The following is a 19,066-nucleotide window of genomic DNA, read 5'->3' as shown; positions in this document are numbered from 1 at the left end:
GCGTTGTTCCACTCCCCCTCTGTCGCCCTCCCCTCTTTCTCTTTCTCTCTGTACATGCCCTTCTTTGGTTTTTAGTTTTTTTTTAGTTAGTTACACCTGAGAAGGGCAGCCGTCAGCCGGCGCACCGTCATCAAAGAAGTGGGTGAGCATCTGTGACGTACAAGGTGGCATGCTTGGGATAGGGCTCTGCAGAAGTCGAGAGCTGTGGTATGGGGGAGACTACGAACGGCGGTACGTCTGAGGAAGACGTCAGCGCCAGAAGCGAACGAGGCTATCGGTAGGGGAACGCTTCTGCACCGAAATGCACACACTCGTTCGCAGAGGCGCAGATGGCTCGGCACACACACACACACATACACACACAAACGCACACAAACAGAAAGGGAGCGAGAGACGTACGTGACGCGTGTGAATCCCGTTTCTTTTGGTAATGCCGCTGCGTCTTGCTTGGCTCGCATTTTTGTCACCCTTTTTCTTTTTGGAGTGTGACTGCGCCCTTCTATGACACACTGCTTCTCTCACGCCATTTTTTCTCTGCTAGCAGGAGTTGAAGATGGAGGTGCTGTGACGAGCCAGGAGCGAAATGAGGGCTAAAGCTTGGTCTTTATTTCGGTGTCTCTGTGTATGTGTGCGGGTGTCTGCCGGATCACCTTCAACGCTGTCTGAGGTCTTCAGGGCTGTGGTTTTCTCCTGTGAGGTGTCTTCACCAACATCACCGATCGCTTCGCTTTGCCCTGTGGTGTTGCGCCGTCTAGGCGAAAAAAAGAACAAAAAGTAAAGAAACGGGGGAGGTGGCGACGGCATGAGGAAGTTTTTTTTATTGTCTATTCGATGACCGTTGCATCACGTTGGCCCCCTTACGCCTCAAGAGAGAGGGAGAGAGTGCGATGCCGCGGCTGTTTGGCTTTCAACATTACACCCGCACGCCCTTCGACGTGGGCGCCTACCTGTAAGGGAAGCAGCCACGTCCTGTTCCCCTGGGCCTTGCTCCTTTCTGCAGTGGGGCACCTCTTGGGTATCGAATGTGTTTGGAGCTGCTGAAACGCAGAAGGACTCTTTTGTGCTGGCACGTAGGCGTGCGCTGATGGCGCTCATCCTTGTTGGCGTCCGTCTTCCTGTCTTTGGATCGAATCGTGATAGGTTGCCAGTGCGGTCTATTCAATCGTTGGGGGAGGGAGGGGGGAGGGGCGGGAGGCTTCGCGACTCCTGCGGCTCGTACTCCGCTTTCCTTACGCACACCTTCATCTTTGCTGCTTTCTCTTCTTTCGCGGTCGCATCTGTTTCTGCGCTGACTATCGTGACGGATGATATGACCCGCAAGGCCGTGGTGAGGTCATCCGTCTCTTTCTGGCGCCCTGACGTCCTCTCCACATTCTTGAGTCGCGAACCATCAGCGGGAAATCTCTCTCTCTCTCTCGCTGCCTGTCTGTCTGTGCCTGATCAAATCGCATCCGCGTGACGTCCGGCGCGCGCGCCACCCTTGGTCATGTCAGGCTACCGAAAAGATGTCGATGCCTTCAAGGAAATCCGTGGCCTTCCGCGTGAGGCGGCGCAATTGCGCCACCACCTGAGTCGCATCAACCACGCATTGCAGACCACGTACTTAGTCGCGCCGGAACTGGCGGAGCTCGCGCTGCAGCCTGACAGGTCTGATGAATTCCTCGCTCTATACAAGAGCGAGATTCGCCGTGTCGTGGCGAGGCTCAACAAGAACGCGAAAAAGCAGTACACCGTGCTGGTGGACCCTCTGCGGCTCACATCCGGAATGGAGTTCCGGTGCGCCGCCGACGAGCAGGCCGTTATTGCGGACACCGTCACCGCCAATGCTGAGGAGCCGGTGCAGTCCGACGTGTGTGGTAAGTGGACCGCCTCTCTCATTGAAACAAGCAAGCAGCTCGCTCAGCAGCAAGCCGTCGACGCCGCCCGTCAGGCACTATCTATCGCATTACAGTCGACGCCGTCGTCACAGCAGACGCATACTTTGAAAGGCGGTGCCAGCGCCTGCCTCAGCAGCGCCGCCACCGCCGGTAATGCCTCCACCGGCGCCGTTGACTCGGATGTGCGCAAAGCCAACAAAGAGAGCTTCTTGTTTAGCACCCCACCCGAGTTTACTGGATTCGCTCCCATTGCAGGCTCACCTGATGTTTCGTAACGACGTTGGCGTCACTACTCGACCCTCTCTCGCTTTCTCTGCCTCTCTTCGTGATTTGGTGATGGGCAGAGGACTGCGGGAAGGACCAAATACGTCTCTTTTGTATGCTCTTGCATTGCCTTTATGTTGAATTCCTCCTTCACGGGCAGGCACGCGCACCCCTCACACCGGCATGCACACGAGCGATCGCACGCACATTGGCTCTACGTGTGCTGGAGTAGGCGTTTTCTACCCGTATCCGTGGAGGTGTGTGTGTCTAGGCTCCTGCTTTTTTTCGTTGGGCTCATACTTAGACTTCATCGCACGACAGCATCGATCATTGTGGTGTATGATCGGTCTTCTCGGTTTTCCCCCCTCTAGATCCTCTTCACGAGCTCTGCCACATCACCACAACCCTGCAGACGCAGAAAGGCCTGATTTGCCTTGCTCTCTTTTATTCCCCCCCTCACCCCCACCCTGCGTTTGTGCAGCCTCGAGAGGCTCTGCCGCAGAGAAGTGATCAAGGAGTCGTATGCGTTCCCCGTCGTCGTTGGTGTCCCTGGAGCGCCTTGACCCCTCTTCGTGCTGTGGCGAGCTAGCAGGACGCAATCACGCACGCACAGAGAGGAAGGTGCCCTATGCAGTGGCGCTGCGTTCAGGTTACATCAACGGAGGCCTGTAATCTTCTATGATAGGAGCCGTATGCAGAGAGACGCATGATGAAGACAAATCACACTTCTGCTGCTGCGCCTCGCATCTGTGTAGGAGAGGCGTAGGTGCCCGCGAGCAACCGTCTCGGCTACACCTGCGCACGCATCTTGTGGACCGACCTCTTCTTGCCCATGCACTGACTGACATCCCCACCCCTTCGTCTCCTTGTGCGCCTCCTCGGCGACGGAGGTTGACTTTGGCAGTACTGCTGTTCGGCTGCCGTCCCTGCTTTTGTTTGCCCGCGCTTTGTTACGGCCCCTTCTCCAACTGCTGTGGCTTCATAACGTCGACCGGGGCAGCATAGATTATCGTGAAGCTTTCGAATCGGCGTGCACATTAGCAGCCCTTTTCTTTTTCCCTCGTGGCCATGGCACTTTTGCTTGACGACGATGAGGTGTGTACCGCGACGGCAACCACCTCGATAGAACCCCCTCAGAGGCTGTCAGGGATGCCAGCACCCGAAGCTCTGGGCATGGACAGTAAAGGAAGGGCACACGAGTCGAGGTCGGCCAGCGCGACAACAACAACAAGCACAGCGCAATCAAGCATGCCGTCGACTGCAGCGGCCCCTCGCGACCGTGAATGCTCGTTTGTTTCTGCAAGCTTGACCGTCATGCTGCCCAGCAAGGGTGGTGATGGGATGAAAAAAATGGATGCACTACTCTTTGGAAAGACCAGAGTTGCTCTCCTCAGCGATGACCGTGCTGTCGGCCTGAAGCGTTCGGCAGATGCCGCCTTTGGTAAAGCCATTGCGCGAAAGCCTGAAGTACTGAAGGCATCGTTAGTTCAGGGTTGCGATGGCAGTACTCATAGCACCAGTACACAGCCGAAGATTGTCTCTGCCGCACGCTCATTCTCCTTCGGCTCGCTGCAAGAGGAGCATCCTTCGGCGACCTCGTTAGATACCATGCTGCTGACCCCCCAGGAGCGCTCCTCGCAGTTAGTCATCTCTACCTCGCCCGAGCATCAGACCGGGTCACCCTCTGCCTCGCCACCGGCACGTCGTCCTTCGGCTTCTTCCTCGGCGCGTGAGGAGACTGCCGGAGAGCCCGTAGCTTCTCCGGAGGTGAAGGAGTCGCCCAAGCTGCAGATGAAGTTGTCCGACTTCTTTGCCAAGATGGCGTGCAAGCGCTGAAGACGTCGATGGCGATGAGAAGAACGGCAAGTGTGTTCAGATAAGAGAACCGGCTCGCGGCTCAGTCCGAGAAGGATCTCTGCATGGCACCTGCATGCAATGAGGGAGTCATCAGCACCTCATCTGTGCGTGCTACTGTGTTCCGCGAAAGATGAATGTCGCCTGACCTGCGGGTGCGCTCGTGTGCAGGTGACGCGCCTCGCAGTTTTTGAAGGAGCTCGACTGCACAACATGCGTGGGTAAAATGGCCTCCACGCATACTGTCATAGATCCACTGTGCCAACGATGGCACCCTCAGGCACACTAGCCATCAAGTCTGAGATATATTTATAGATGTGGGTATCCAGAAAGTACACCTTGGTCTCATGGGCAAGGAAAGGAGGGAGGCGCTCACCGAGATGGTCACGATATTGTCGGCTACTGATGTTTAAACTCTGCCGTGCTGCGCAGTTCCGACTTCCCTCCGTCCCACCTTGCCAGAGCCAACATGGTGTGGCAGCAAGCAACAGCACAGACTTATTACAGCGACCGGCCCGCTCAGTCATCAGCATACCGCCTGTGCGCACCCGAGCCCGAACCATTCACCCGTTTTCGCAGGCCGCCTCACCGCCGTGCCCATCACGCCGGTCGCCAGGCGGCGCAATCCCCCTCGCAGCGGCTTAGGTTTCTCCCCATGACACGAACCTCTGTGTGGAGAGGGCGAGGACCTGTCAAAGTCACGCGGAGAATCCCCCCTCCCCCGCCAATTTCACCCTACCCCGCAAATGGCTCGATGGCGCGTACTGGGGCAGTTCACTCCGATGCAGCGCCACCCACCACCTGAGCAATGGCGTGAATAGCGACAGATCTACCCTGCCACCTCAGATGTCATGGACACGTGGCCTGGCCGCACCCGGAGGCGGCTCGTCGCTGTCAGGGATACGAGGAACTGACCCGCGTTGATGCGTCTCAACTTTCGAATTAATGGAGTGGATCGAGTACGAAGCAGAGGCCGTGCTCAGATGACCGTGTAAATACGGTGCTCTGATTCATGTGTGGCAGTGCTTCACCCTAACCAAGACGGCGCCACGACTGGTCCTGTGAGTGCGACTTCATGTGGGGCGATGCGAGAGTAAAGGCATATACACAGAGAGAGAGGATAAGGCATGAAGAAAAAAAAATGAACCCGCGGCATATTTTTGAAGGTTGGGCGTGCTTACTTCAGTGGTAGCCATCAAATGGGAGCATCTACCGCACATCGGTCCGCTGCGCTCCACTTATCCGCATGTCTCTCGGAGAATGTGTTCGGACGGCATAGGTTGGCCCTGTTTTTTTTTTCGTTGCTCTGTGCACCTGCGCGTTCACAGACGTTTCTTTTTTTTCCCCCTATGGTTACGGTTGTCTGCAATGCCTCCGAATCTTTCGTGGGACGAACGCCGCCATTAAATGGACCCTCTACCCCGATCTCATCTTTATCTGCTCGTGCTTTGTGTTTTTTTTCTGGTTCCCAGACCCGCCAAATCGCCTTGGTGCCTCATCGATTGGATGCAGAATACCAACAGCGCCACCCCACCCGAAAGGCCTGCACATCGTGAAACATGTCTGCATACAATTACTAGCCCTGGCGTCGGGAAAGACGAGAGGAACTGCGTAGATGACCACTTACGCTTTCCATACGTGGACTCCAACACGCCTGTTGCATCACAATGCGCTACTGGGCCTGCAGGGGACCTTGTGGATCGCTCGCAGGTGGCTCAGCTACTGGATCCCGCATCTACACAGAGCGGCCGATCGAGTCCCCCGCCGTTGCGGGCCGGCGTCTCTAGCGTTGGCTTGGCGGATGCCTCCGGCTCAGGCCCCGGAAGATGCCCAGCGGAGCTGCGTAGCGGCCGATACCAGGATGGAAGCGAGAGGATAGATGCTACGTTCGTTGGCGCGGCGGAGCCACCGTTGAACACGTCTGACACGTATGCCCCCATCACGCCTATGCGTCAGCATAGTATCATCGTGACGGAAGGCAAGCGGTATCGCCCAGTGGCGAACGATCTGATTTGGAGCCACTCTTCGCATCCTTTTTCTCATGTCTACCCCACTACGCCGGGCTCCGCGCCAGCCTTGGTCGAGGGGCGCAGCCTGGCAGCGCCACGCACAGGGCCGCGCTCTCACTCCGGGCGTAGCCACGGTCTCATGGTCGAAGTACCTGGTGGCCGTAATGAGGGACTTCTTCGCGGCAACGCTGAGATTATGGAGCCACTCGATGAAAACGACCCCATCAACAGCTTTGCGTTTTTCGTAGGGGGCAGCGATTCCGAAGAGTTGTCGTCTTGGCCGAAAAGCGATAGCCCTCCACCACCAACCGCGCGCGCTGCTTCTTCTCACACTCGGCTTGGTCATAGCCGTCCCTCGTCGCAGGATAGTATCTTCAGCGAAAGGTCTGGTAAAGAAGCCGGCGGTGCCGCCACGGAATGCCACGCGCATCAGCTATTCGCGGAAATGTCAGCCAATGTGGTACCTGCGCTGAGGCGCACCTCCCCGATGCAGCTCCACGAGCAGTCCTCCTTCCTGACTGGCGGCGACGGCAGTCAAGACAGGATGTCTCACCCAGATGGACTGCGATCGCGTCTTGCTGGCCGTGCCGCCCCCGCAGTCACCAACGGAGGTATATCGAGCTCTAGCATCTCTGAGCAGGAGGAAAAGGCAGCGGAAAACTACCGGCGTATGCCAATGCACGAGGCTCTTCCGTGCCTCTCGCGCGAAAACCTGGAGGACGACACAGTGAGCTTCAAGGCAGTGTGGGAAAGCCTTAAGTCGGAGGCCCTCTCGGGCAACACCTTTTACAGCCTCCGCGTGACTGCCTTCGCTGTGTTACCGAGTTTTCTGCTCATGCAGCACCCCAAGACGAAGGACTGGTTCGTCGCCGGCTCCCTCTTTCCGATTATTGCCGGTCTATTTGTCCGTCCGTCTCTCGGTGCTACAATGCTGATGGCGGTGGTTGCTTTCCACACCGTTGCGGCCTTTCTGGCATGGGGTATCATCATGAACGCGGTGGGCGCGAAACACAACGTGCCAGGCTGGTGGTGCGGCGTCATCTTCGGCTGCGCCCTCTTCTCTCTTTTCGGCAATCTGCCAGCCAAGCGACTGATGATGATGTTCGCGATAATCATCATGCAGATGGAGCATTCACCCGGCGGAGAGACGCTGACGTTCGTGGTGCAGTTCGCCCTGAACTTTATAATCGCAGCTGGCTTCTCTCTCTTGGCGTCGCTCTTGCCGTACCCAACGTTAGCGTGCCGGAAAGCGGATGAGGGTCTTCTTGGGTTGCACAAGCTGTATAGCGCTGGTGTGGGCAACGCGATGAAAAGCTTCTGGGCGCCGGTGAGCATGGATGCCAAGATGGCACTTACGCAGATTCCCTTCGCGAAGATCCACCAGGCGACGACCAAGGTGAACATGGAGATCAACTTCGCCACCTACGAGCCGCTCGAGCTGAACTTGAACAACACCCTGCGTCGCGAACGTCTCGTGATGCTGCAGCGCATCAAAATGCACCTCTACGCGATGTCCGCGGCGTCGGCGAACCGACTGCAGCACACGAACTGGCTGCATCGTAGTCAGATCCGGCGCGACATCGATGAGGTCGAAAAGCGAGTGCAGACCCCAGCCATGGACCTTGCAGGTGAGTTGATGAGGCTGCTGGTGCAAATCGGCGGGTGCATCGACCCAAATACCGTTGTGGCGCGCGTAAATTTCGACGAGATGATGGAGAAGACACAGACGCTGTCAGACATCATTGAACAAGAGCAGGTGAAGTTGCTCGTGCTGCGCGATTTGTCGGTGGATGAGATGAACTACTGTCTCGGGCTTCTGGGCTTCCACTTTAGCTTGATCGACATTGCTGTGGAGCTGCAGCGCTTCGAGCGAGCGATGAAGACGTTTGACTCATCCTTGTATCCCAGCATCTGGCGCCGCGCCTTCAACTTTTTCTTCTACGACCGCTGGAACGATTTTTGGGAGGAGCTGCCGAAGCGCTTCACGTTGAGCACGCCGTACGACATTCGCCTCCTCAAGGACACGATACGCTACACCGGCGCCTTTGCAGTCGCCTGCGCCTTCACCCTAAACTACGATCACAAGAACGTGTACTACTTTGGCATGACGATATTGATCCGCCTGGCGCAGCAGACCGCCTCGGAGACGCTCGCGGTCGGCATCCACCGCATATGCGGTCTGTGCATTGGTGCATCGCTGGCGTACATCACCGCGAGCAAGTCGCACAACCTGACGGAGGAAGCGCTGCTTACCATGACGTGGGTATTCATCGCCATGTGCTTTTCGCAGCATCCTGTGTACGCCACGGGTGCGCAGTACGCAAGCGTCACAAGCGTGTCGGGCCTCCGGCTGGCGCCAACGCCGGCTCTGCTGCTGACGCGCCTGGCGGACAACGTCTTCGCGTTTATCTCGTACTACGTGATTTGTACCTTCATCTTCCCTGTTGACCCGATCCGCGTTCTGTGGAACACGCGCACGAAATGCTACATGAGCATGAACGACCTGGCGCAGACGATTGTGAGCCTGGGGTGCGCCCCTATCACACAGGAGGGGAAGGAGACGGATTTTCTCATCGCAAAGGCGCGTTCCCTCGTCAAGGCGCAGCAGTCGCTCCTGAAATCCTACGCGGAGTGGATGCCCAAGTGCGAAACAGAGCCCACGATCCGCGGTGGCGACTACCCTGTCGCTGCCTGCGCGCGCCTTCGATTCGGCATAAACGAGGTGATGTCCTTGGAGGAGGCGCTGGTGGCAGCGATGGAGCGGCTGCACCGACCACGCGAGCAGCCGCCGGGGGTTGTTTTGCGTGACATGATGGAGATGACGCGGCCCTTCCTGCTGGACGCCGGCAAGCTCATCCATCATTTTTTTCAGTGCATGATCGACGCGACGGAGAAGTGGCGCACCTGGTCGATGGAGGAGCCGTTGCACACGATATGGAAAATGGACCTCGCGTGCCGCAGCCTGCACCACGTCACTGGCAACATTCAGCGGAACTTCTACGCAGCCGTGCAGCAGGTGGACGGGCCAGAGAAGCAGGCGCTGAACATGTACGTGAGCTCCACGATGGTGGAGGAGGCCTTGTCGAAGGGCAAGGACCCTGCTGCGCTGCGGGACGCGAACAATGAGGATCTCCTCAAGCGCGTGCTTCAAATGAATTTGCACATCTCGAAGGAAACGACCATCAGTCGAGACGACATTCAAGCCTTCAACGCCACCGTGATTGTATTCGAGCTCCTGCTCAAGTCTATGGGCGAATTGCTGCAACCGATGATTCAGGTCTACGAGTTTGAGAAGTCGCGGCACGTATAGCGCGGCGGGTGTGTGAAATGGGCTGTGCCTTGTGTGGTGGCTGGTGGTGGGTATGGCTGCCGAGAGGGGAACGGCGGAAGACGAAAGGGAGATTCTATGGCGAGTCTCGCAGAGTGAGCGCCATCTGGCTGGTGAATCGAGAAGCGCTCGCTCGTGACTGCCTGGCAGATTGGTTCACTTTCTCCTTTCTGCACTTCTCCTTGCTACTACATGGCGGCCACCTCGCTTATTTAGTGTGCTCGTGGTCAGCGTGTTTGGCCGCTCAAGATGAGGCGCACCCTAGATAGCCTGTGTAAAGGAGGTTGCGTTTCTGCTTCTCGTACGCATTTTTACCTCCTCCAGTAGCCCTCTCCATTGGGTGACGGGTACACGGGTGGACGTGGTGACACTCCCCCCTCCTCCCCCGAGGCCTTTGTCGGAGCATGTTTCTCACATGAGTGAGCTCGGCCGCGCTCTTTGTTTCTTCTCGAAATAAAAGGCGTGGCATTTCGGCATCGACAGCAAAATGGTGATGCAGTTGGGGGAGAGAGGGGGCGCCGAAACAGCGGAACCGTGTGTTGCCGCAATAAATAGTCCGAATGAAATCACACAGGTGTAAACCGCCGCCTGAGGTTGTGAGGGATGGGGAGCGTTGCCTTTCGTTGGTACGTTTTCGCCTTCTTTCTCCTCCACCAGCCGCCCTCTCTTGTCGTCGTCTTATTTTTATTCGCCTGCGCCCCCCTTTCTCGGCTCCTTTCTTCCCCCTCTCTCTCCGCCGATTTTCTCGCCTTGCATCTGCATCTCCCTCGGCCTCCCTCGGAGTCTCCTGCGTTCATTTCTTCCTTTTTTGTATATATATGTGTGTGTGTGGTTAGGTGAAGAAGGGGTGGGGACGCTGTTTAGTATACGCTGTGCCTCCACTTTTTTCTCTTTCGTGCGTGTATGTGCGTGTGGATGTAAGTCTCCGTTTGTGCGTCTGTTCCACACTGCCTTTTTTCCCTTTCATTCGGGAGGGGAGGATCTTTGCTTTCACTCATTTCGTTCGCGTTTCCCCTCTAAAGATACAAAACAAAAAGCCCAACACATCATAATCTCCCTATTTCATGTCTTTTTTCCTTTTCGGTGCTTGCTGTACCCCTGCGCATGTTGACCTTCATGAGGAATGTCGCTGAGTTGCAAAGGATGAGCGAAGTTGTGTCCTCTGCTCCACACTTTCGCTCTCTCTGTCTCTGTCTGTCTGTGTGTGTGTGTATTGGTGGGTGTCTTTTCCTCCTTTTTGCAGTATACCGGCTTCTTACTCCGCTGCATCTCTCTTTTTTTGTTTGTTTCCTGCTCGTTCTCTCCGTCGTCTTCGTCGCCAGTGAGGGCGCTCAGTACACCCAAGACGCAGAGGGAAACAATGAACAACTTATCTGCTTGCGCGATTTTCGGGGTCGACTAATTACCGCCGCTTAGAGGAGGTGCTGTTGGTCCTTGACTACGCAACCTTTCTCCTGATTTTTCCTACATCCGCTGGGCAGGATCTGATCTGCTCAGGTATACAAGCCTTTTACATGACCGTCCCTGGCTCCGTGAAACGTGCCCCCCTCCCCCAGACCCGTTCTAAGCCTGCAGTACAGCCCCTTGTTTCCCTCCCCCCTCGACTCTCTGGTGGACAGAGAGACAACGTGCTACTCTTCCTCTTTTCGGGCTTTTCCGCAGCTTAAGGAACTCCCGAGCAGTTGCTTTCTTAGCGCTACCGTTATGTTCTGCCATATAGTGCTCGCCTTTTTCAGGGTCCGCAGCTCTTACCTCTCTGTGCTTCATCTTTCCTTCGTAGCATGTGTGCGTGTGTGCCTGCGGTTGTGTTCACAGAGGGAGGGGGGGCACTGTGTGAATCGCCGCAACGAAGCACCTGTATGTGTCTTCTCTCTTCTCACCTGGCGTGATGGATCACATTTGCCGCTCATGCCACTCGGCATGCAGGTCTCGCGACATCTTGTGCGGTCAGATTTGGTATCGTGGTTTTGCTGTGGCTCCTCCCTTATATATATATATTTCCTCCTTTTTTTTATGCTTGCTGACGCTCTCGAGTCGAGGATTTTTTTCTCTTCTCGTTTTGCGCCACCTCCTTCTCCCATCTTTGAACTGCTATCAGACATTGAGGCGGGCTGGTGTGGCCGCGCGAGGGAACGATCTAGTTTCGAGGATGCGCATGCGTGCCAGTGGACCGAGCTTGGGTGCTGTGGTGCCTCATCACTTGATTTTTGGGGTGATCGATGGTCGCTTCTGTGGTGCCGTCGCGCCGAAGAGAAGCAGAAGGAGGAAGTGGCGTGCGCGCGTCGTGCTCTCGTTGCTAGCCTCACATATACTTGTACACTGGCATACTCCTCCATACACAGAAGAATGCTGTCGGACGTCCTGCGGCAGAACAGGAAGGACTGCACTCCTTATCGGGTGTCCAGAACACACTGTGATCTCACGTGTTCCTCGGTAGACTGGTGGTGGGGGACACCAGAGTAGAGGGGCATTCAAGAAAGCCGCCTGAGCGCGGCTGCCTCGGTTCACCAGGGAGCCGTACGGCGCACTTCTTTTGGTTTCCGACCAATCGAGCGCGATGCCCTCACAGGGCCCTCTTACTCCCAAAGCAACCCTGCCGGTCACTGAATTCTTCACCGTCCCGTTTTGCCTCCTCTATGCAATACTCTCCATTGAGCCCCTTCACCTGTCCACCGCTACTAGCCCTCGTCTTTTTTCTTCCGCTGTGCCTCTCGCTCTGCTTTCGAGCCGGGCCTCGTTTGTCCATCTGAGCGGCGAACACCAACAGCGGCGACAGCACCTTCCTCATTTCAGGAAAGGTGCATGTGCGTCTTCAGTGAAGTGTACGCAACAGCAACAACAAAAACAAGAGCGCGAATGGCGGCGTTAAAACATGCGAACGCCTTCACAGAGATTACACCGCTGCTTGCGTGTGGCGGCGATTACGTCAAGAAGGGCACACAGACTCTTTCCGTTGCGTCGGTGTATGCAACACTGGATGCACTTGAGCATCTTTGGCAGACACAGAGGGCACAAGAGCACCTCTCTGAGAGTGGGCTCGCGCAGGGGCTGCGACATTACTACGCCGTGTACGAGGCAAGCGTGCGGTGCGTGCCTCTCTCAGCGGTTCGCTGGGAGCAGTGGCTTGCTGGTCTGAGCGAGCTGGGCCCGGCGTCTGCGAGGAGTCCTGGTGGGAATGGGTCATCCGGCTCCACATCTCCCGAAGTGCAGCGAGTGCAGACAGAGCTTGTCGCTGCATATTGGCACCTCTACCGACGACTGTGCTGGGGCTGCGGAGGCGCTGCAAGAGCAGGACTCGCTGCAGTACTGGAGGAAGCCAGCGATGCTGTCTTATCGCTTCCCTCCGTGGTGGCGACTGACGCAGCGCCGCGTTTGGCGGAGGTGGAAGCGGCACTGGCAACGCCTCTGCAGGGATTTGCGCGTCTCGCCGCTGAATCGACACACTTGTTCACCGATTATCCGCTGATCGGGAGCGTAGAGCGAGGGTGGCTCAGCGAAAGTGTTCTGCCCGCTCTCGGCGAGTCTGCCGAGCCAGTCGTGGAGATGCTCGTGCGGCGAACGTTCAAGCGTGACTTGCAAGTGCCCTCTGCTGCCCTGCCCGAGCTGCTCCATGAGTATAAAGAGGACGAGGTTGATAGCCGAAAAGAAAAGGATATCGTCGCCGTTGGGCAGGCGGCGCTACGCTCATCCTGGATGCAGGCTGCATCTTTGGTGCACGCCGAAAAGACAGGCGCTGTCGACAGAGCGGAGTCCGCAGGCGCGAGCGGGACGCCCGATCCGTCGTCCACCCCTTCCCATTTGCGTGTGAAGGAGTTGGAGGAGGAACTGGTCAGGGTGCTCATGAAGGCTCCGAAAGGGCAGGGGTGTCTTCCTGCGCTGGGGCTCCTTATGCAGCGGCTGATCGAGGAGCACAGGGAGGTGAGCTCGCCTACTGGACCGTGGCACGGCCTGAATGGGTCACAGACACAGCTTTACTTGCATCTGCTGCACCGATGGTTTGCCATGTACATCAGTTCCCACCATCGGTGGTCTGTAACGGACATGTTTGCGGCGCCAGACGACGCGGACCTGTGGATGTTTCTGCTGGATCGCCATTCGGTGTGCCTCACCTGGGCTCTTGTGTCGGAGCGGCCTCTTGTGCAGAACCCGGCAGCGTGCACGCAGGCGGAGGCGCAGTTGGGCTATTTGAAGGGGGTCGCTGTCAATGTCGATAAACTGCGTGCCATCTTCTACTCCGTGGTGCACTGCGCGCAACTTTACTACGCAGCGGCTGCTGCCTTCACCAAGAAGGAAAAGCTTGATGCCCGACTGCGGGCGGCAGCAGCGGCCACACACGCGTGGATGAACGAAATTGGCGTCGAGACCTTTTGCCGCGCGCTTCTGGGCGATTTGCTGGACGCGACGGCGCACTGGGAGGAGGCTCAAGGCGGGCACGATGCGCTCGTGCAGCAGCGCGCACTTCTGCTGGAGGCGGAGCTGAAGCTGATTCTGTATGATACCATGTCAATGCTGCAGTTCCCGGATCGCTCGACGGCGCGGCTAGAGAGACTGGTGGAAGCTGCTCTGGACATGTGCGATATGTGGGGAGCGTCTGAACGGGGAGCCAGCTGCTCTACGCACCACGGTGACGAATCCATTGCAGTTCCTATTCTCGGGATTATTGGACGCTGTGTTCATCGTATCTCTGAGAGTCTGCGTCGGGACGTTGCCGCCGCATCCTCCGTGACTGAGGCGCAGGCGGACCTCTACCGGAGGGCTGTACAGTGGTTGAAGAGGGGGATTGGCGCTGCGGTGTCTGTCGGTGGTGACCCCAGTCCTCTTTGGGACGAGTGGGTCAATTTGGTTGCCATTCCGGTTGTTTCGGCAGCGCACTTGCTGCGTGGCGAATTCGCCGGCGCCACTCAAGTTCCTGCGCTCTTGGGCTACGCCGTTCCGGCAACGACGGGAGGGGGCTCGTTTCGTCGAGCAGCAGCGGGTGGCGGCCTCGAGGATTTGTGCTGGGAGCGCCGCACAGCCTCGAAAGCTCTTCAAAGAGCGGCGATGGCCTCAAATGGGGGCGATGCTGGTGGCGGCCTCGCGCCATCCTCCGTCGGCACTGCATGTTACCAAGAGGAAGAGCTGGGGCAGCAGTCGCTTAAGAGAGCACGGGGGGAGTGAGGCGTTTTCCTCATTTCGCTGTTAAAGAAATGTTTGTGTGTGTGTGCGGGCGCGCGTATCGTGGGTGCCGCAGCTGGCGTGGGGCTGTTACTGATCGCGGGCCGCACGCATCCCCTGTGTGTGAGTCGGTCCCTGAAACGTTGTTGCCTTCTTGCACCTCCTCTTGCAAGGTATTTGCAGAGGCCTGCAGGGGGGGAAGCACGAGACGGACAAAGAGAGTGCCAGATAGCAACAGAGCCAGTAAGCGCGCAGTGCTGCGCGTGTGGGTGGCTGTGCAGCAGGCGCCCATAGGTGCCGACAGACTCCCATCGAGGTGAGGAATCGCTCTGAACTTTCTTTCACAGGCGCCCGCCACCTCTACGCGGTTTCCGTCTCACGGGGTTTCTCTTCGCATGCTTCGGGGGAGCGAACACTGCCCTCCTCCCCATCACACGGCGACGCTCTATCACATGAACGATCCGCTCTTTTTTTCTCCCCTCTTCTCATGGCCATGGCTCCCATGTGCGTGTGTGGCGGCGATCCACAACGACACACACGCGTTTGCCTTTTCCGCGCACCAAACTCCACCGAGCCGTTTGCTCTCACATCTTTCGGCGGCGTCTACGGATCTTTCGCGCTCGCCCTCACTGCATTTAATTGTGCATCGCCCTCTCCTCGGCCCCGGCGTAGTGCGTTTGTTTCTTTGGTTATAAATCCCATCATACTTGTACCTCATCCTTTTACATCGCATACCTCCTCCTCGCTGCCGGCGCACCCTTCCCTTTGCGTCTTTCACCAGTGCCTTTACACACGCGCTCTCGCTCGCCTCGCCACCTGAATCGACTGTGTTGACCCTCGCGTCATTGACGTATCGCATTGTCATCGTCTCTCCGCATGGTTGGAAGAAGTCCGGCAAACACTCAGCGGAGAGGCCGAGGAGAACCTTTTCCTTGTCTTTCTATTACCCCTGTTTCTCTGGCGCCTTAGCCGGGCGATTCGCTTTTTGCACTGTGCCGAAGGGGTTGTGTTTTTTTTTTGTTTCTTCGTGACTGTGAGGCATTGAGCTTTCTCTCTCTCTGCCTACGGTTTCTCGCCGCAGACACACAGACGCACACGCCAGCCGCGGGCTGGGCAAAGGTATCCGACAGAATCGGGAGTTGAACGCAGACGAAACGGCACAAACCTGTTCATAAGTTTCTCTGACTAAGCTTAAGGTCGCACCGGCACTGCTCACCCTTTTTTAAAAGTCTGGTGTGCACTTTAAGAGAGAGCATACACCTAGACATCTTTGTTCTTGTTAATCATTATTATCTTTAGGGGGGAGTCTTCGCCCTGCGCGTGCGGGCAGTGATGTTCAAAGAAGTTGCCTTTGACGACACGGGCGTCTCGGCGATACCGTCTGAAAACTCTGATCATGCCTCAGGGGGCTCGGCTGCCATAGAAGAGGGCAGCAAGGGGTTTGTGCGGTTCCATCGTCCTGGTGAAGAGGGCTTTAGCATTGTAGCCGGTGCGTGTGACGACAGAGACGCGCGCCATGACTCTCACTTTGTGAGCGGCGACGCGTGGATGTCGGAGAGCTGTCACTGCACACAGTGCGAGACCCTTCGTGTGCTCTCACGGTATTCGGAGATGTCTGCGCAGCCGAGCGCATTCCCCGTTATCGTCCTCGTTGATCTTGACAACTTCGGTTTCAATCAGTTCAAGTCCATTCCGCCGTACGCAGACGTGGAACTGCTCAATCGTGTGCTTCTGTGGTGCTTTTTCGGCTCATGCTTCACGCGCCATCACCGTGCGTGGCCGAACGCGGAGACCGTCTGCGAGCCGCTGCCGAATCGCGCGTTGTCGATGAATCGCACCGGCACCGCAAAGCGCTCCATTTGGGAGATTTTGGTGGAGAAGCGACAGGTCTTCTTCACTCCGTGCGGTGGGCAAGCACAAGCCGCCGATAGCGTCATGCATCGTGTTCTTCAGGCGCTGCATGGCGTGAAGACGGTACTCCTTACGGGGGATGTGAAACTAATCAACGAAATCTACCGTAGCCGTCGCCTGCTGGGCATGAAGTCGCGCCGGCAGAACGAGGATGACATGTCGGACCGTCTTACTGTGATTAATGTGGACGACATGGACAAGCGGTTTGTGCCGGTCTGGCGATCCCTGTGTCATTGCCTTCGTGTGACGTTGAGAGACGTAAGTGAGGACGGCGACAGCCTTGACAGCGAAGCGGGCTGGCCAGGCTGCTGAGCGATGCCTCTCTCGCGACGCTTTGCATACTTCGTCTAGAGTTTGCAACACTTTTTTATATTCCCACAGCGTCACTCTTTTCACGGTTGTCGTCGCTTCTTTTTTCTGCGGGAAAGCGCACATCTTCGCCTTTCTCCTCGCCCCCCTCTTAAGGCTCTTCGGTCTCGCTATTTTTTTTTTACGTCGTCGCCCGCGCTCCTGCCCGCAAGTGATTTCATGCCATGGCGAGGGCGGCCCTGCGGCCGTGACGTCGGATGTCGACGTTCCGCCTTCTTTCTCCTCTTCCCTCTTCCTCTTTTTTCGATTTTCTGCACCCAACGGCGCCGGCGAGCGCAGGTGACGGAGCCGGTGCACAAACGGCGAAGTGCGTTTTGCTGTTGTGTTTTCGTTTGCATTCTATTCTGCGCCCTCCGCGCCTATCTCGGGGAGGACACACAGGGCGGCTTTTAGCGGCGCGGCGCGATTGGCGAGAGGGCGAGGGAGAGAGCCGGTGGGGGGTCTGCATGCTCTCTTTGTCCCCTGCCCAGAGGGAGGGGGGCGGCGTCTTTTTGTGTTCATGGCAGCCCCCCAGCGCTTCTCGGGGTTGCTGATCTTGCTCGGCAGCGGCCTTCGTGACTGTGAGGCGCGACCTCTCCCGCTACTTCCAGTGCCCGTGTCTCGAGCGCCAGCCCCGCTTGCCAACCCTTCGCTTCCCACTCCTGTCCGTCGCATCGCCTCCGCTGGGCGAGGAAGGCCGCTGGAAGAGACAGGGGGCTCCGCCCTCTCGCGGGTGCATGCAAGACGCATGTGCTCATCGACGGCCTTGCGTGAGGGATCATCTCCCTTGCTAGCCTCTTTACTCCCCTCTCTCTCATCTTTTTCATTCGACGGTCTCGAGCGAAGGTGAAGTGCTCCGTCGACGCAGAGGGGAGAGAGAGAGTCGTGGGGCCAATGCAGGGGAGATGCTGTCGCGCAGGCGGCGGCCAATCGGACCAAAGGTTCCTCGACAACAAGAGAAAAAAGGGGATCGAAAACCCCCTTTCCGCGGTTGTGGTGGCGAAGGTCACGATGTTGAATACTGCAAGTGTAAGTGGAAAAATACATAAGGAAGCTGTTTGAGCGGAGCGTCTCAATCTCCTTTTTGCCTTTCAATGTTTCCGTTGACGTGCACACATATACGCAACTCGCACCCCCTTTTCCTCTCTTACATGGGGTGCTACGTACATGTGGATCGATGAGGCGTCCTAAATGCGCATACACGGGGGGGTGCTTTTTGATTTCCACGCAAAAAAAGGGAAGACCACTGCTATAGTGTAGTCCTTTGCATCAGAAGACGCAGTACGGAGAACATGAGATACGTGAAGGAGGCGAACTGGGTGACGCATTGGCGTGCACCCCTGCCCTTCTTCAAAGGTGTGGCGTCGTCCCTTCCCCGTTTCCCCTGTCCGGGCCCCGAATGCATGGGGAAACGGGGTGTGGTGGTCATGTTTTCGTTGTATTCTTCTTTTCGAGGCGGCTCTCTCTGTTGTGGTGCCCTTTGCTCGTTGGCGTTTCTGCCGCCGGTGGGCTCTCCAGCCGGCGCCTCCCCTTATTGCTCTTCCTCCTCTCACTCAAGGCGGAGGCATCCACTGGGAGTAGTCTTACCCCTCTTGTCCCTATTTCTGTGGTAGACATTCTTCGCCGAGGTGCACCTGAGGACGCCAGTGCGTATCCCTGAATGAACGCGCAATTGCACAGGCCGCTGCTCGACTCTTCAGCGAGAGGTTTTTTTTGCGTCGCCTCTGTCCTACTGCTGTTTCTCTCCCCTTTTCATGTTGAATGGCGCGTCTATACGTCCGTGCTCCTCATTGGCATTTCTGTGCTTGGGCGCGTGTGCGCGTTTTCTTCAGCTTTTTGTCCGCTGTCAGCCGTTTGGCCGCTTTCTTAGCCCCGCGTTCTTTTTTCGTTGCCTTTTATCTGCAACTCGCTGTGCGTCCGCTTGTGTGTGTGTGTGTGCTTGTGTCTATGTGCATCAGCAAATGTGGGCGGCGCATGCACGAAATCTTCTTCTCGACGAGGTGCGTTGCTATTCGCACATTGTAGGTTGCGCTCTTAGCCCAGAGGGCACAGAGGCGTGTTTTGGAGGGGAGGCGGCAAACGGGGACGTGCCGATGGCTCACTCTCCACTCTCTTTCGTCTGACTTCGCCGAGCAAGGGGCGCGCACGCTTGCCTGGCAAAGCGCCCTGCAGTCGCCTGTTCAATTTCTGTGTGTTTTTGTTGTGTGTGCGTACGTGTCGGCTGCAGCACGTGTTCCGCTATTGTGTACTGTTGACCTCCCTTTTCTGCTCTTTTTCAGCTTAACGGAGGCGGACGCGACAAATGTCGGAGCCTTTAACAG

General features: G+C 57.1%; 5 protein-coding genes across 5 annotated transcripts; all 5 read left to right on the top strand.

Moving 5' to 3' along the window:
• Positions 1-1,486: 1,486 nt before the first annotated feature.
• LSCM1_01811 (uncharacterized protein) lies at positions 1,487-2,152 on the top strand (the record flags this gene model as incomplete). Its single annotated transcript, XM_067319411.1, has 1 exon — positions 1,487-2,152. The coding sequence occupies one exon, from the start codon at positions 1,487-1,489 to the stop codon at positions 2,150-2,152; it is 666 nt and encodes a 221-aa protein (XP_067175960.1).
• Positions 2,153-3,209: 1,057 nt separating this feature from the next.
• LSCM1_01810 (uncharacterized protein) lies at positions 3,210-3,977 on the top strand (the record flags this gene model as incomplete). The annotated part of the gene is made up of 1 exon (XM_067319410.1): positions 3,210-3,977. The coding sequence occupies one exon, from the start codon at positions 3,210-3,212 to the stop codon at positions 3,975-3,977; it is 768 nt and encodes a 255-aa protein (XP_067175959.1).
• Positions 3,978-5,501: 1,524 nt separating this feature from the next.
• Positions 5,502-9,314, top strand: LSCM1_01809 (uncharacterized protein; the record flags this gene model as incomplete). The annotated part of the gene is made up of 1 exon (XM_067319409.1): positions 5,502-9,314. One exon carries the CDS (start codon positions 5,502-5,504, stop codon positions 9,312-9,314), a length of 3,813 nt encoding a protein of 1,270 aa, XP_067175958.1.
• Positions 9,315-12,188: 2,874 nt separating this feature from the next.
• On the top strand, positions 12,189-14,489 carry LSCM1_01808 (uncharacterized protein; the record flags this gene model as incomplete). Its single annotated transcript, XM_067319408.1, has 1 exon — positions 12,189-14,489. The coding sequence occupies one exon, from the start codon at positions 12,189-12,191 to the stop codon at positions 14,487-14,489; it is 2,301 nt and encodes a 766-aa protein (XP_067175957.1).
• A 1,329-nt stretch (positions 14,490-15,818) lies between these two features.
• On the top strand, positions 15,819-16,709 carry LSCM1_01807 (uncharacterized protein; the record flags this gene model as incomplete). Its single annotated transcript, XM_067319407.1, has 1 exon — positions 15,819-16,709. One exon carries the CDS (start codon positions 15,819-15,821, stop codon positions 16,707-16,709), a length of 891 nt encoding a protein of 296 aa, XP_067175956.1.
• Positions 16,710-19,066: the final 2,357 nt, after the last annotated feature.

This window comes from Leishmania martiniquensis, chromosome 32 (assembly GCF_017916325.1).
Source record: "Leishmania martiniquensis isolate LSCM1 chromosome 32, whole genome shotgun sequence".
NCBI classification, from domain to species: Eukaryota; Euglenozoa; class Kinetoplastea; order Trypanosomatida; family Trypanosomatidae; genus Leishmania; species Leishmania martiniquensis.
The sequence above is the reverse complement of the archived record's forward strand: the minus strand, read 5'-3'. Positions and strand labels throughout refer to the sequence as shown.